Here is a 16,110-nt window from a genome sequence, read left to right on the forward strand (position 1 = left end):
CATAGATTAGAGAGGTCAAGGGTCACACTGGCTGAACATGAGGAGACAGTCTGTGTGAGTTTGTGTGTGCGCGCGAGTGAGTGTCTATGTGTGTGCATGTGTGTTTTTGTAAGTGTGTATGTGCGTACCCTGGTCAAACAGAAGGAGACAGCAGTGCACTCTTTAAAAAAATAAAAACAGATTCTTAGGCTCTCCCCATAGGAGAACCCTCTGTAGAAAGGGTTTCACCTGGAACCAAAAAGGGTTCTTCAAAGGGTTCTCCAATGGGTACAGCCTTTTAGGTTCTAGATAGTAGCCTTTTTTTCTAAGAGTGTGTTATCAGTCTGAGTTAGCTGTCTGAAGGGACTGACCCAAACAGGGAGACAGACCAGACATCCCCCTCACAGCCTGGATGTGTGACAGGGTCATTACTGCTTAGACGACCCCTGGGACTCTGAGCTGTGATTGAGAGGAGTGGAAGGAGCTGGACCAAGTTTTTAATTGAGTGAGAGTTGCGCCTATGTCTTCCAAATACTCGGAGGGGTGATCTCATAATCTGCACCACACTACAGACGCTTAACAGGAAGGAGTGGAACCACTTCATTACTAAGAGAGGAACAGACTTTTTCCATCTGTTTGTGTGTGTGTTCACACGCTATATGTCAAAGCAGTTGTGAAATGAATGGTTCACATTGATCTCCAGTTGTTGTTATATACACACACACACACACACACACACACACACACACACACACACACACACACACCAAGCTCCTAGTCCTAGAGTGGTTCTCCTCTCAGGCATTTCTAATCCTCTCAGATAGCTAATCCATCCCAATCAGGATCTGGGATCTATTAATATCCCTGGCTTTGACCCTCTGTCCAGGGCAGTGAATAACCATATTAAAGACATACTGGAGGTGTGTTCATCCGCCCTGGTGACTACTAACCTAACTGACCCCTTTCACAGCAGGGTCACATTCCATTTAATTCAACAGTTCAACCACATACCCCATAATGTTGATTCCCTGAACTAAAGTTCCTGCATCCATTTTTTACCTTTTTTTAAGATTGTTTCGGTTGTATAATTTGGTTAGGAAAGAATATATTTCTTTATTCTGGAAAAGTGTGTTTAGATTGGATGTATACCTGATATTTTCTCCCCAGAGAGAGCTACCTGGTTCCTGTGTGTCCAGAGACGTGCCCATTGGTCCAGTCGTTCCTGTGTCCTGATAGGGCGTTCCTCCTGCACGACCACGTCACGCTGAAGACAGGGCTGCAGACTCAGGACAGAGACCTCTTCCTCTTCACCGACATCCTCATCATCGCCAAGTCCAAGTAAGAGCGAGAGAGGGAGGAGGAAGGTGGGAGATAGAGGGGGTAAAGAGAGAGAAAGATGAGGAGGATGACAGAAGGGCAGTGAATGAAAATGAGTGTGTGTGTGTGTGTGTGTGTGTCTCTGTCTCTGACATCTGTTGTTTGTCATCCTCAGGTCTCCCACACACTTCAAGCTGAAGGCCCAGGTGTGTGTGGGTGAGATGTGGACAGCCCATTGTATGGAGGACGTATGTGAGGGCAGCACCAACCCAGAGAGGAGCTTCGTCATGGGCTGGCCCACCTGCAACTGTGTGGTCACCTTCAGGTACACAGCAGACATTCTGGGTCTGAACCCTGCACTGCGTATTTCTGAGCAGTGAAGCATTGCTTATATATACACAGCAGGGGAGGCTGGTGGGAGGAGCTATTAGAGGATGGGCTCATTGTAATGGCTGGAATGGAATTAATGGAACTGAGTCAAGCATGTGGTTTCCATATGTTTGATACTGTTCCATTTATTCCATTCCAGCCATTACAATGGGTCTGTCCGCCCATAACTCCTCCCACCAGCCTCCCCAGACTCCTCCGATAAACATTATGACCGTTATAGGTTGTATATATTTCAACCTGGTACATTTTTACAGGTGGTTCTATAAGTTGATGTAGAAAGTGTTTAGGTTCTTATTTGACATGTTTAGGTTGCTCGTGTTGTTGTTGTTTTGACATTTATGGTTTATTTTTACCAGCTCTGAGGTCCAGAAGGAGAGATGGCTCTCCATGCTCAAAAGGTGAGCAACAGATAAGCCTTCATGGTTTATTTTTACCAGCTCTGAGGTCCAGAAGGAGAGATGGCTCTCCCTACTCAAAAGGTGAGCAACAGATAAGCCTTCATGGTTTATTTTTACCAGCTCTGAGGTCCAGAAGGAGAGATGGCTCTCCCTACTTAAAAGGTGAGCAACAGATAAGCCTTCATGGTTTATTTTTACCAGCTCTGAGGTCCAGAAGGAGAGATGGCTCTCCCTACTCAAAAGGTGAGCAACAGATAAGCCTTCATGGTTTATTTCTACCAGCTCTGAGGTCCAGAAGGAGAGATGGCTCTCCATGCTCAAAAGGTGAGCAACAGATAAGCCTTCATGGTTTATTTTTACCAGCTCTGAGGTCCAGAAGGAGAGATGGCTCTCCCTACTCAAAAGGTGAGCAACAGATAAGCCTTCATGGTTTCTTCTACTGTAAACGTATGTTGATGTGTGTACAGTATGTGTTCTCGCTGTGGGCTGGATCCTAACTTTCCTGTTTTTCCAGTCGATTAAAAGAGGAGAAGGAAAAGGATGATCCTAAAACCATTCCACTGAAGGTGTTTGGGAAAGGCATCGGGAGTTGTGCTCAGGCCGTCAGTAAGACCTTGGGTGTCAGTAACTCTGATTCAACCAATGAGGTTGTCCGACTCGCTCTTCAACAGTTTGGTGTCACGGTGTGTATAGAATCGAGAAATACTGTTTTTTTTTGTGTCTTGTGTTGTTGTTATCTTGACTAATGTAGTTTTTTGAGTGTTTTGTTTATCTTGGTTCTTAGAATATCTTTGTCTGTGTTCCATAGAGCTGTGTGAAGGACTACCAGCTGTGGGTAAGCTCCAAGAGGGACAACGCCCCTTACCCTCTCATTGGTGAGATTCTAACTAAGGTCTTGCCTGGAACTAGCCTGGAACTAAATCCTACTGGAACCCCTAACCTCTGACCTTTACGCCCTAACCCTCTCCCAGGTCATGAGTTCCCTTTCAGTATCCAGATGAGTCATATGCGGGAGCCCCCGGCCCAGCCGGGCCGCAGGGACACAGTTCCACCTCCAGACAGACAGAGGGTGATGCACCGCGACCAGGTACAGGTGGACAAACAGTGCCAGTTCATCCTAAAGACCCGATGCAGCTCCACAACAACAACGCCTGTGATTGGTGAGGACTGAGGAGGTGCTTAATGTACTAATACTAGTCTATAAAAGGTTTATTAATGGTCTATTACTGGTCTGTTACTGATGGTCCAGGATTGGCTCATTTTTGCTGTCACGCTTTCTCTTGTTACTCTTTTGCTTCCCTTTCTCTCCTCTCTCCTGTGTCGCACTGCAAATGATTTGATCTCTCTGTTGTGACCACGTCCTGTCTGACCTGACATCTCTCTCCAGTAGACCCAGCTCAGAAGCCCTTCAAGCGAAGGCGTTCTCTCATCAACTGGGCTTTCTGGAAAGGCTCCAATCCTAACCTCCACAGTTCCTCTACAAACCTCTCCTCTCCTGCCCCCGGCTACCTGTTTGGCCAATCGCTGAGCACCATCTGTTGGGACAACTCCCTGCCCAAGCCCGTCATGGTGAGTGAGGCAATGATGTCACAGTGACTTCAGAATGACATCTTCACAGTGATTTGAGGAAGTCGGTTGAAAATGTGTCAATCTCATCTGCAACCTCTGTCTCTCTCTCTCTATCACTCTCTCTCTCTGTCTGTCTCTCTAGGACATGCTGGTGTTTCTGTACAACGAGGGTCCGTTCACGCGGGGGATATTCCGGCGGTCAGCGGGGGCGAGGGCGTGTCGTGAACTCAGGGACAGACTGGACTCTGGGGCTCAGGATGTCCCGCTGTCACGGGAGCACGTCTTCATCATCGCTGCCGTGTTCAAGGTCCACTCTCTAAAACACGCTAGACAACTCTGAAGTCTGTGGCAGAATTACATCAATTATACCAATGTTGTGATGTGTTATGTTGGCCTTATGGCAGACGGAGGGTTCAAGTGAAGTGGAACCAAATGTACTTTCAGGACCTGAGGAAAAACAGGTTGACCCTTTGTGCTTAGTAACTCTGGTCACCTTGTAGGACCGTGGCAGATGAAGCTGTAAAGAAGCATGCGGCTGTCACATCGATGCTGTAGTGTTGAGGTTGGGCAAAGAAACGCTAAAATTACTGCCTTAAACTATATAACTGGTCAATGCACCATCAAACCAGGTCATTTAATGCTTTAAAATGGCTGCAGAAGTGTAATTTCTTACCGATCTCTAGAGCTTCCGTCCTGTGAAATGACATCAACACATACAGGGGGAGTTACTGGCTAGCTACAGCGGCTACATTTAGCTAACGAACTAGCTACGTCAGTCGCGGCGAGCATGACCAGAATGACACGTCGAATTTGAGAAAGAGGCGGAGTTGGACCGTTTTTTGTGCCTAAAGACAACCTTTGAACCTTGTGAATGACTAATGTCAGGGAAGGACATTGTCCTTGCTTGCCAAGTGTTACATTACACCTGTGCCCTTGTGGTATGTTGTTGTCGTCAATCCAATTATCGACTCATATCTCTATGGGTGACAGATACGAGCCCGTAGCAATGCAGCACAGGCTGTGCCAAAAACGATAGCTAAATAGAGATGAGGTTGTCAAATTTAATCTGTAGCTCATAATCTGGTGGAGATTCAGTGAGTCTGAAGACGTTAACAGTTACATCTAAAAGTCTATGACGACAAATGAAGGTGTCCACCTAAAACTTCACCTCAAAATGAACTTCAATGACATTTTGCTGTATTTTTTCCACTATAAATTGTGTCAGTCTAGTGACTCTGGTCTCTGTCTCGACATTCAGGACTTCCTGCGGAACATTCCGGGCAGTCTGCTGTGTTCCGACCTCTATGAACAGTGGATGGATGTGATGGAGGAAGCAGAATCGGAGGAGGCAGAGGAGGAGGAGCAGGCACAGGATATAACGAGGTAGACAGACACTTTCCATCCTCACCTGTATCAGCAGTAGCCTACTCGCCCAGTAATAGGCTGAGTAATGAACCAGGCGATTTAGTTATGAAAGGGAAACTCCTCTATAGGGTTTTAAGAGTGCCAGCATCCACTGCTTCCCTCAGCTCAGTGTTCTAATCATAGAGAGTTTTATCTCAATGGTTCACAGAGCTTTTCAGCTAGCTCCTCTAAACAGGCAGAGCACAGGGTTAGGGACAGCGTCAGCACGACTGTAGGCCACTTTAAAGTAGGAAAATATTGGGCAAACTGAATATTCCTCCTGGGCATTCAACTATTTCTTATTGATTCGTTCCACCCAGTCACAAGGGAGCCGCGTGAGTGAGTGAGTGAGTGAGTGTGCGAACTGTTATGTTATCATTCATTTCTGTGCTGGAAAGCAGAGTCCATGTTCAGATGGAGGTAGAGGTAGCCCTTTAAGACAGTTCTAGGATCAGATTACCACGTTACTTGAATCCTAATCAAAACCATCAGGCTAATGAGAAACATCTGACCACGTATCAGTCATTAGGGGCAGCTTGTACCTACACAAATCAAATCAAGTTGTATTTTAAATGTGTGACTGTCCTTGTCTATCAGTGTTTTGTTACGAGTCATGTGTTGTGTTTTAAATGTGTGTGACTGTCCTTGTCTATCAGTGTTTTGTTAGGAGTCATGTGTTGTGTTTTAAATGTGTGTGACTGTCCTTGTCTATCAGTGTTTTGTTACTAGTCATGTGTTGTGTTTTAAATGTGTGTGACTGTCCTTGTCTATCAGTGTTTTGTTACTAGTCATGTGTTGTGTTTTAAATGTGTGTGACTGTCCTTGTCTATCAGTGTTTTGTTACGAGTCATGTGTTGTGTTTTAAATGTGTGTGACTGTCCTTGTCTATCAGTGTTTTGTTACTAGTCATGTGTTGTGTTTTAAATGTGTGTGACTGTCCTTGTCTATCAGTGTTTTGTTACGAGTCGTGTTGTTTTTGTAGTCCCAGGAAGAGTTGCTGCTGCTTCTACAAAAGCTAATAGGGATCCAAATAAACAAATAAATAAATAAACAAACCAGCGTCTGGAGTTTTTCCTGTCAGAGAAAACTCCAGACCCTGTTCATACTGTAAATAATACACATTTTGATAACCAATAATAACCTTTGATCCATCTGTGACCCTCCTTCTCTGCAGGCTGATTGGTCTACTGCCCAAAGAGAACGCCCTGTTGCTACGCCACGTTGTTGCCGTGCTGCACGGTATCCAGGAAAACGCCCATGACAACCAGATGAACGCCTTCAACCTGTCTGTGTGCATTGCTCCCAGCATGCTCTGGGCTCTGGGCCCCAGCAGCCCCGAGGCGGAGGGGGAGGGCGCCAAGAAGGTGAGGGGACGACTGGAGGGGTAATGCACATAAGCACTTTCCCTTGACCCCTAACCTTTATCTAGGCTAGGCCCCACTTAAGCCTTTATCCTGTAACCTAGTGAATGGTCACTCAAACACTGGAGAACCACAGTAGAGTAACAGTTAACATGTAGCTGGGAACTCAACAGTAATGAGACGGTAGCTGGAAACATAACAGGCTCGCTAGGAAATATGCAACGCATTTCCTTCAGCCTGCAGGGTCAGCACTGTTCTCACACTCGTCTTGCGATGCGCACACACACACACACACACACACACACACTCTCTACCCCTTCCCTCACAATGGGTCTTGTTTTTTTCTCTAATAGTGTAGCAGTTCATTCTAATTCTATGGCTAACAGATTTGTCTGACGGCTCTGCTAACATAGCAAAAATGTATTTATGCAACAAAGTCTTAGGTTACAAGTAAGTTAATGTGTTCCATAGCCAGTTCAATAGCCCCTAGAAGCTTATATCGCGTGCTGAGACTGAAAATACAGACAGAGCGACATCAATGTAACCATCAGAGCCATTTTGGTGCTGCATTTGTGTCAGTTCATCACCATATCAACAGAATGTCCAACCCACTCGGAATAGATTGTTCTTTCTCTGAGAAGGTTATCTGGTAAATTCCCATCACTCACGTCACTCCTGCCTTCCTGGTTCATGCAGTTAGAAAGCTGTGAAGCCCTTTGTCCTAAGAATAGACCCACTTCTCTATCTTGGAGACTGATTTCTCATGAGAAAAACACGAGGTGTCTTAAATGCTAGTTTGTTTAACTCAAGGCCTAATAAAAAGATACATAGAGCTCAGTATCTGTAGTAGTTCCTCCAGGTTAAAGACCTGTCCCCTGTCCTGTCCCCAGGTGTGTGACCTGGTGAGGTATATGATAGAACACTGCCAGGAGGTCCTGGGAGAGGATGTCACCTCTGTGTTTGGAGGTCTACCCCGGAAACGTACCGAATCGGGTATCTCGCACGCACTCACACACACTAACATCTCTGTTTATGCAAAGATTCCCCTGCTCAAAAGCACACACCATCTAATTTTCTCCTCTTCCTGTCTGTCCACCTCTATCTCTCTCTTTCTCATTCTCTCCACAGACGTGTCTTCCTTCCACCTGACCGACTCATCTTATGACAGCCTGGAGAACATGCTGAATGATGACAGCAGTGAGTCTCCATGCCTCCACACCTCACGGCGGCGCTGGAGAGCCAAGCCCCTGCAGGGCAGCCTGGACTCGGTCCTCACCCTGAGTGACTGCGACCAGGAGCAGCCCGACCTGGACGCAGACCCCGACAACACAGACCCCCAATCTGGCAACCACCACCACCGTGATACGATCACACAACCTGGATCTGGCAACCTCCTCCAGCCCTCAACCCCAGCCCGAGGCAGGACCAGGAAACTCAGCCCAGCTGTGCCCCACTCCTCCTGTCCCAGCCCCCCAGCTCCTCGGAGGGGGGGGAGGAGGTGCTCAGAGCCGGCCATAGGGTACTCTGTGGCCAGCTTCATGGCGCGACTGGCAGGGAACGCAGACAGGCTGGGTAGCATCGATGACCTGGCTGGAGGTGGGGAGATGTTTCACAGCTTACGGAAGGATGGACAGACACAGACACACGGACCCACACACACAGGGGAGTGGAATGGCAGTAAGGGTGTGTGTGAGGGTTCGGGGTCACAAGGTGCACAGACTCCACGCCGGAACGCGAGCTACTCCAGTCTCTCTTCGCCGCCCACCTCCCCTACCCCGACACGCTCCTCAGTGGACTCCCTGGACAGCCTCCTCTCCCACTCCAGCATCCAGTCTGCTCCATTCTGGCAACCCAGGGTGGGACCCAACGCCGCAAGATTGACTCCCTCCCCTGGTCCTCCTGTCCCTCTAACCCCCATACCTTCCCCTACTTCAACCCATAGTCTACCCATCCCCACCCCGGCTCCAGGCCAGGGGCTCAGTCCCAATATCTCCCCGCCGAAGGAGATCCCTTCCTGGGGTACGCTGAAGGGCTGCAGGGGGCTCCATCCCAACACCTGGTTGAAGAGAGGCCGCAGACTGTCGCTGTCGCAGCAGGAGGATGAGGGGGGTGTGGTGAGTTCCATTACATGTGGTTGTCCCACTAACAAGACTCTCCCCACTAGCAAGTCATGTCAGGATAAAGGAGGGCTGAAACAGTCGTCTGAGGACCCCCCCAAGTCCAGCCTGGCCAGCTGCCCCCCAAAGGCAGGAGGGTTGCAGAATCGTGGCAGGGTGACCAAGGACCGAAGATCCAGTCAAGGCTCGGTGAGCCCACCATCGCGCCAGAGGTCCCAGGATAATTTCTACTCCTGCCGCTCTCCCTGCTACCAACCCACAGACAGACCCCTCACTGTCAAAGAGCTGAGAGAGCTACACAGCCAGGCCTGCGCAGCGAGCAACACTGGATATGACGTCACAAACCAGGGCATCCGTACCCCTCCCCAACATGTGTTCTTTGGGCAGGGTGGACCCAGCTTGTCCCTAGCCAGGCAGAAGTCCCACTCCCTAGCCCCAGGCATGGAGAGTCTCTCCGGGGGCAGGTGTTCCCAGCGCCGGAGCTCCGAGCCTGGGGCAGCACATCTAGGCGACGTTCTGGATAAGGCCTCACACCCGGAGAGACTTCACAGAGAGGCCAAACTGGGTCAGAGGTCAAAGTCAGTGGACGGGTCCCAAGACCTGGGGTTGAAGGTGTCCTGCACGGACCAAAACGGGGCTCCGAAGTTTTGCCTGTCTCCCTCTGCCACCAAGGCTGTGAGGGATTATTTCTCGTCTCACACGCACAGCAATCCCAATAGTGGTCAGCAGGTGGCGCTAGCCCTGATTCAGGGGCAGAGGGAGCGGCTCAGGAGGTGTAGTGATCCCATGCTGGAGCCCGACTTTGACCAACTGCTCTTTGCTGAAGAGTCCTACGTGTGAGACCATCACTGGTTGTGAACAGTCACACTAAATGCTTCTACATACAGCTGTGAATCTACAGGTAGAGTCATTTAGGACCATAACAGAACCAAAACATAGCGCTTATGAGAATCACAGATATAACAACCTTCTGCTTATTGTGGACAAACATTCCTATACTTACAATGCACTTTGCTTTTCAGAATCGATTGGTAACAAGACTCTTCTATATTATTATAGATTCTACTAAAAGAGCTCACTGAAGTGAATGTAGTTTCAGATTATGTAATGTGTCGTTTTAGATAGCAGAAGTGAACAAATGTACTTTAGGGATCAGGCTATTTGGTTGGATTACATGTGAGATTATTCACAGGGACCCTTGCAGTGAACTGCCTATGATCAGTATAAGATTACTAAAACGTTTACTTGTAAACAAAAATTCCTTACTAAACCGTGTCATATTTAGACAGTGTATGCGAGGCTGTGATTTTGCATTGACAGTATTTTGTAAATAACAAAGACGATCTTGACTGCCAATGAAGCAATGTTGATAATGACAAAGCAAAGTGCTTTAAGCTTACAGCAGTAGTGTTTCCTCAAAAGATTTCTCAAACTCTGTATTTCAATCTGTACTGTAGATGTGGCAGGATGTCTGTGTGTCTGACAGATGTTGTTCTCTATTCACTCTGTATCGCTGAAGCGTTTACTGAGTCTGCGATAGAAATGTAAAGGTCATTTCCGATTGAGCTGACATACAGTATGCAGCGTTTTACCGTGAATGCTGTCTCCGCAAAAGCAGGAACTTTGCCTTTAAATTCCATCATGCTGTAAAGTTGAACTTCCACGATGCGGATTGAATAGAGCCCTATGTTTGTATCGATGTGTTTGTGTCTGAGAAGTATACATTAATTATATAATCTGTAAGGTAAATTTACAGCATATGCAGTATGATTGATTGTTTGCTTATTTTCTACATTTGAAGTTATTCATTTCATACTAATTGCTGCCAATTGTGTTATGTGCATTTTCACATAGCTTTCTACACCATAAATTGTGTGTTGTTCTCCTTGTATTTGTGCCCATAGGATGCTTTATAATGTTTCAAGTGTACACGCTGTGCTGTATTGAGATTGTACACGCTGTGCTGTATTGAGATTGTACACGCTGTGCTGTATTGAGATTGTACACGCTGTGCTGTATTGAGATTGTACACGCTGGCAGATGCCGTCGCTGCTTTATTAAACTGGCTACTACACTCGTTTGCTGTGTAATGCATAAGATAATCAGATCATAAAATAAAACAAACCACCTTGGCAAGTAAGACTAATGGTGCCGTTGTTTCGTTTTCTTTGAAATGTTCTCTCAGTCCAGTAGCACCTGGGGAAAATGTCTTTTGAAGTTTAATACAAACTCAATTACACCCAAACCCCACTGAACTCAAGTTCAGCCAATCACCGTCACTGTCACCTCAATCAGCAGGGCTGGTGCACCCTGGGGACTCCAGAATGCCAGTTTTATGCCAAGCTGTTCTGAATGACTGATGTAAGAACTTATCTAATTAATTCTGCCATGTTGCCAACCAATTAGCCTAGCGCAGTAACTTCCAACATAGATCCAGCTAATAATATCTACAAAATGTAGATCAGGGTGACTGTCAGTGACTGACACAAGAGGAAAACTACTGATCCACAACCACAGTTCTAAATTGCACCTTGTGTATTCTACTATTATAACTCTCAACAGTACATTGAGCCTCTGACTTGAGTCCCCACCCAAAACGAAATAATATATATTTGTTGTCTACAAAAGTGGGGCCACAGGCTGCCAGTTTCCCAACCCGGATGTAGATTATGTGTTTCCTGTTTGGAAAGAGATTAGCAGGCATTCAAAATCAACAGATTCTGGTTCTATTGTTTGAAAACTGACTCTTCCCAAAGTAACTATACTGAACAAAAATATAAATGCAACATGGAAAGTGTTGGTCCCAGGTTTCATGAGCTGAAATAAAAGATCCCAGACATTTTCAAATATGTACAAAAATATTATTCCTCAAAAATGTGTTACATCTGTTAGTGAGCATTTCACCTCTGCCAAGATAATCCATCCACCAGGTGTGGCATATCAAGAAGCTGATTAAACAGTATGATCATTACACAGGTGCACCTTGTGTTGGGGATAATAAAAGGCCACTCTAAAAAGTGGTTTTGTCTCAAGTTTGAGGGAGCGTGCAATTGGCATGCTGACTGCAGGAAGGTCCACCAGAGCTGTTGCAAGAGAATAGAATGTTCACTTCTCTACCGTAAGCTGCCTCCGTCGTTTTAGAGAATTTGGCAGAACATCCAACCGGCCACACAACTGTAGACCATGTGTATGGCGTCATGTGGGCGAGTGGTTTGCTGATGTCAACATTGTGAACAGAGTGCCCCATGGTGGCATTGGGGTTATGGTATGGGCAGGCATAAGCTACAGACAAACACAATTGCATTTTAATCGACAGCAATTTGAATGCACAGAATGCCCATTTATTTTAATGTATCTGTGACCAACAGAGGCATATCGGTATTCCCAGTCATGTGAAATCCATAGATTAGGGCCTAATTTATATAAATTGACAGATTTCCTCATACGAACTGTAACTCAGTAACATATTTGAAATTGTCACATGTTGCGTTTATATTTTTTCAGTATACATTAAGAGGAGTGAAGCATATGAAGGACTGAAGTAATACCCCTTCCTGCTGTGTGTCATTTTCTCATTAAAGAACATGTTGGAGGATCCATTTTCTATGGTTGTGCAATTCATAATGTTAGTATAATGGTATATTCCCTTGAGGGTGGTTTCTCTTCAGAGCCAACAACAGGACATGGGACAGACAGAGAGAAACAGACTAATTAGAAAGTCTATTTTAATACAGCATTTCTGACTAGACACAGATGAGTGCTATTTACAATCACGTGGAATATGAAATTAATATTTGATTACACGAGTGGTAGGACAACACTAAAGACAGTAAGGGTACACGACTTGATAAAACAAAGGCTAGGGTGGCCATAAAAATGACAAGATAAGGCATCCTAACCAGTCTCGCCTCTGGCCAGATTAATGGGTGTCATTCTGAAGTCTGGATGGGTGACTTTACAATCCTGTTTCAGCTGGTATTTACTCAAACTACATGGTGACAAGCTGCACTTCTTGGTACTTATTTTAAAGAATTCAGTACAATTGGTAACGTGTATTGGTAATTGATAATAGCACAAAAAACAACTATTTGAATGTGTTATTTCCAAGTGCTCACCAGGGAGGTAGTGGACTATGAAAGTGATCATAACCCCTTACATTCACTGGAGAACATCTATACAGAACAAAAATATAAATGCAACATGTAAAATATTGGTCCCATGTTTCATAAACTGAAAGAAAAGATCCCAGAAATGTTCCATATGCACAAAAGGCTTATTTCTCTCAAATTGTGTGCGTACATTTGTTTACATCCATGTTGGTGAGCATTTCTTCTTTGCCAAGATAATCTATCCACCTGACAGGTGTGGCATATCAAGAAGCTGATTAAACAGCATGATCATTACACAGGTGCACCTTGTGCTGGGGGACAATAAAAAGTCACTCTACAATGTGCAGTTTCATCACACAACACAATGTCACAGATGTCTCAAGTTTGAAGGAGCTTGCAATTGGCAGGCTGACTGGAGGAAGGTCTGTTGCCAGATAACAGAATGTTCATCTCTCTAACATAAGCTGCCTCCAACGTTATTTTAGAGAATTTGGCAGAATGTCCAACTGGCCTCACAACCGCAGACCATGTGTATGGCGTCGTGTGGTCGAGCAGTTTGCTGATGTCAATGTTGTGAACAGAGTGCCCCATGGTGGCAGTGGGGTTATGGTATGGGCAGGCATAAGCTACAGACAACCAAAACAATTGCATTTTATCGATGGCAATTTGAATGCACAGAAACACCGTGATGAGATCACGAGGCCCATTTCTATTAAAATATCTATAACTAACAGAGGCATATCTGTATTCCCAGTCATGTGAAATCCATAGATTAGGGCCTAATTTATTTCAATTGACAGATTTCCTCATTAACTGTAACTCAGTAAAATCTTTGAGATTGTTTCATTAATATTTCTGTTCAGTATATACTACTTCACAACCGTTAAGGACTGGGGGGGGGGGGGGGGGGGGGGGAGCTGATTGGAGACTTCCATCTAAACTTTCTTCTATTCTCCAGAACCTGCGGAATTATTTGCCAACTTTCCCATTGTTCCCTGTATAAAGTGAATGTAAAACTGTGATGATGGGACTCATTTAAATGTTAATATCACATAATCTCTATAAATACAATGTCTTCCATATCAACATTTATACCAGCATACCACTTAGAATTGGGCATTATTTGGTCATGCTAGTGTTGAAATAAAGCATTGATTTGGGCAAATTTCAGTACATCTATTACTCTGGTCTGGGGTTGCCATTATGAGGACCCGTCTCCACTCTGTCGGATGTCTGCCACACTGTCAGGCACCCTCGCTGTCATGCCTTCCAGGGACCTGGTCAGGCAGATCTGGCAACCCAGGCGGGACCTGGCAGAGAGAGAGAGGAAAAATAAAAAGAAGATTATGACAAACATATTTAAAAACGTCATAAAGCTATGATCTAACCCAAATTTATCCACTAGAAAAAAATTGATAATTGAAGTTGGAGAGTGAGGAGGTAATCTTATTCAAGATCTGTGTTTAGGGGCTAACGTTTGGGACAACAGAAGTGAAGTGGGCCAGTGTCACAAGGGGTTCAGTCAACACTCAGCTAATATGATTAGTGAGGTCATGGCAGTCACCCTTCTCTGCCTAAACCAGCAACAGCAACACAGAACTCAAATCCCCTTCCGATTGGTTGGAAAGCACGCTAGCAACAGTACAAGGCGAGCGTGTGCCACTGTGTGTTTATCCCTCTGTTCTTGTTCCTCACAATGATTACCTCCTAATCTCAATATAAAGCAGCGCTGAACAGCATAACACTCTGGTTACACTGGTGGCCGTGTGTGTGTCATTTCACTTGTGTGTCCAATCAATGGGCCTCCAAATCGTGTGTGTGTCTTACGTGTCTGTGAGTCCGTAGGCCAGGTCCAGCATATCCATCTCCTCGTCAGTAATGGGGCCCAGCTTATTATACACGTCTTCCTCAAAGATCAGGTGACAGGTAGAACAGGCCAGTGTCCCCTCACATGCACCTGACAGACAGACAGAGAAACACACAGAGACAGAAAGAGAGATCGAAACATCCCATAGAGTGAGAGAGCAGGCAAAACCTACAATAAACAACCATATTAATTCACAACCACATTAACGTAACCCAACTCACCGAACCCATCAAAATCGAGGTCCTGGTCAATAATGACATCTAGGAGAGAGTCTCCAGGAGAGCCTTTGACAGAGATCTTCTCTCCATCTCGATTGATGAAGTGGACAGTCACCTTATTGTCAGCTCTGCACAGGAACAGACACAAGGGTGCAGAAACAGACAGTAGCTGTGGTCATGCTGGGGATTGGGAATACATTGGATTAACATAACACTTTACAGAAGCTCAAGAACTTTGCATTGTATGTGGGAAATGGGGAACTCCCATAGACTAGGTAACACACTCTCAGGACTTTGGTTGCGAATGTACAGGCTGTTTTTGAAGGTGTATTGGTTTCGGGTTTCTGCACACAGATCCAATGGCTTTAGCTTTGACATTTATACCAGGATGTGTTGAACAATATTTCTACGGTCGTTCCATACTGTACAGTGAGTAACTAGTCCCACAAGCAATCCAGCAATGTCCTATTCCAACAACTGTTTAGAGATCTTGAACAAAGCCCTGGTTTGATGGCGCTTATCTGCCAGAATGATCAGTCAGTTGTACCTACCTTTCTGTTGAAGTTGACCTTCAGTTCTTGGCTTATTTGATGCGATACTAACAAGTGTGTTAACGTTAGCATTCTTCCTAACATGAACTAGTTAAGTTTGCCAATATGACTAGCTAGCAAGTAGCCTAACTAAGCGTGGATACCTTTATAGCTAGTAAGTTAAGTACGTTTGGGGACATGATAGATGACACGATTCCTTACCTAAGAGGTTGTGTGTTGGTGCTAAAGTCCCTTACACGAATACAGGCCATTCTCTGACCGGCCAATGATAAGTTCCACGACGTTGTGTTTGTTGCTGAAATGAGTGCTTCTGCTCGTCGTAGAGAATTTTCTCGGAACGAAACATGAAATAGTCTTCTTGCCGATGTCATCAGAGCCATTGCTTGGAGATGACGTTCAAAATCTAGCTTAAACGGCGGGGAAGAGAGTTCGATTTCGCCTTGTATGAGACCGCTATACAGTACTGACAAAACAAGCTAACTTCATGCTAAATTCAGCTAAAATGGCTATATCTAGCTCTTTGCGTAACCAGCAGACACCGCTGCTCGGTCGGTGTCACGTTTATTGCATAACATCTTAGCTACTGCCATATGGAGGCCATACACGATCACTTTGGAAATAAACCTGAAATATATCTAATTATTTTCAATGAAATAATCTTAGCCTCTGGACTATTTCAAAGGCAAAGCGCAAGGTTTAACTTTTTTATTTAAAGATCTCAAAATAACTTCCTGGAACAAATTCTGACATGCACTCTCACGTGACCTTACGTGACCAATCACAAGGGTTTTCTTCGGGTCTTTTTCGGGGCAGTGAATAGTTTTCATGTA

At 45.4% G+C, this 16,110-nt stretch overlaps 2 protein-coding genes across 4 annotated transcripts in view; one reads left to right on the top strand and one right to left on the bottom strand.

Annotated features, from left to right (window-relative positions):
- LOC110528756 (rho GTPase-activating protein 20-like) overlaps positions 1-10,681 on the top strand; it is a 19,994-nt gene extending 9,313 nt beyond the window's left edge. Inside the window, exons 3-14 of one of the 3 annotated variants that reach the window (XM_036982613.1) lie at positions 1,147-1,317; positions 1,472-1,621; positions 2,043-2,084; positions 2,599-2,767; positions 2,893-2,959; positions 3,056-3,244; positions 3,475-3,653; positions 3,796-3,960; positions 4,912-5,036; positions 6,232-6,421; positions 7,309-7,411; positions 7,547-10,681. In XM_036982613.1, the coding sequence (XP_036838508.1) occupies positions 1,147-1,317; positions 1,472-1,621; positions 2,043-2,084; positions 2,599-2,767; positions 2,893-2,959; positions 3,056-3,244; positions 3,475-3,653; positions 3,796-3,960; positions 4,912-5,036; positions 6,232-6,421; positions 7,309-7,411; positions 7,547-9,375 (3,379 nt within the window). In that variant the 3' untranslated portion in view covers positions 9,376-10,681. The other 2 variants (XM_036982612.1, XM_036982614.1) reach the window with 2 other exon arrangements.
- A 1,562-nt stretch (positions 10,682-12,243) lies between these two features.
- On the bottom strand, positions 12,244-16,027 carry LOC110527321 (adrenodoxin). Its single transcript, XM_021608513.2, has 4 exons — positions 15,482-16,027; positions 14,733-14,857; positions 14,472-14,601; positions 12,244-13,954 (listed from the first exon to the last, which is right to left on the bottom strand). The coding sequence occupies exons 1-4, from the start codon at positions 15,658-15,660 to the stop codon at positions 13,846-13,848; spliced, it is 543 nt and encodes a 180-aa protein (XP_021464188.2). The 5' UTR covers positions 15,661-16,027; the 3' UTR covers positions 12,244-13,845.
- Positions 16,028-16,110: the final 83 nt, after the last annotated feature.

Source organism: Oncorhynchus mykiss, chromosome 7 (genome assembly GCF_013265735.2).
Source record: "Oncorhynchus mykiss isolate Arlee chromosome 7, USDA_OmykA_1.1, whole genome shotgun sequence".
Lineage (NCBI taxonomy): Eukaryota > Metazoa > Chordata > Actinopteri > Salmoniformes > Salmonidae > Oncorhynchus > Oncorhynchus mykiss.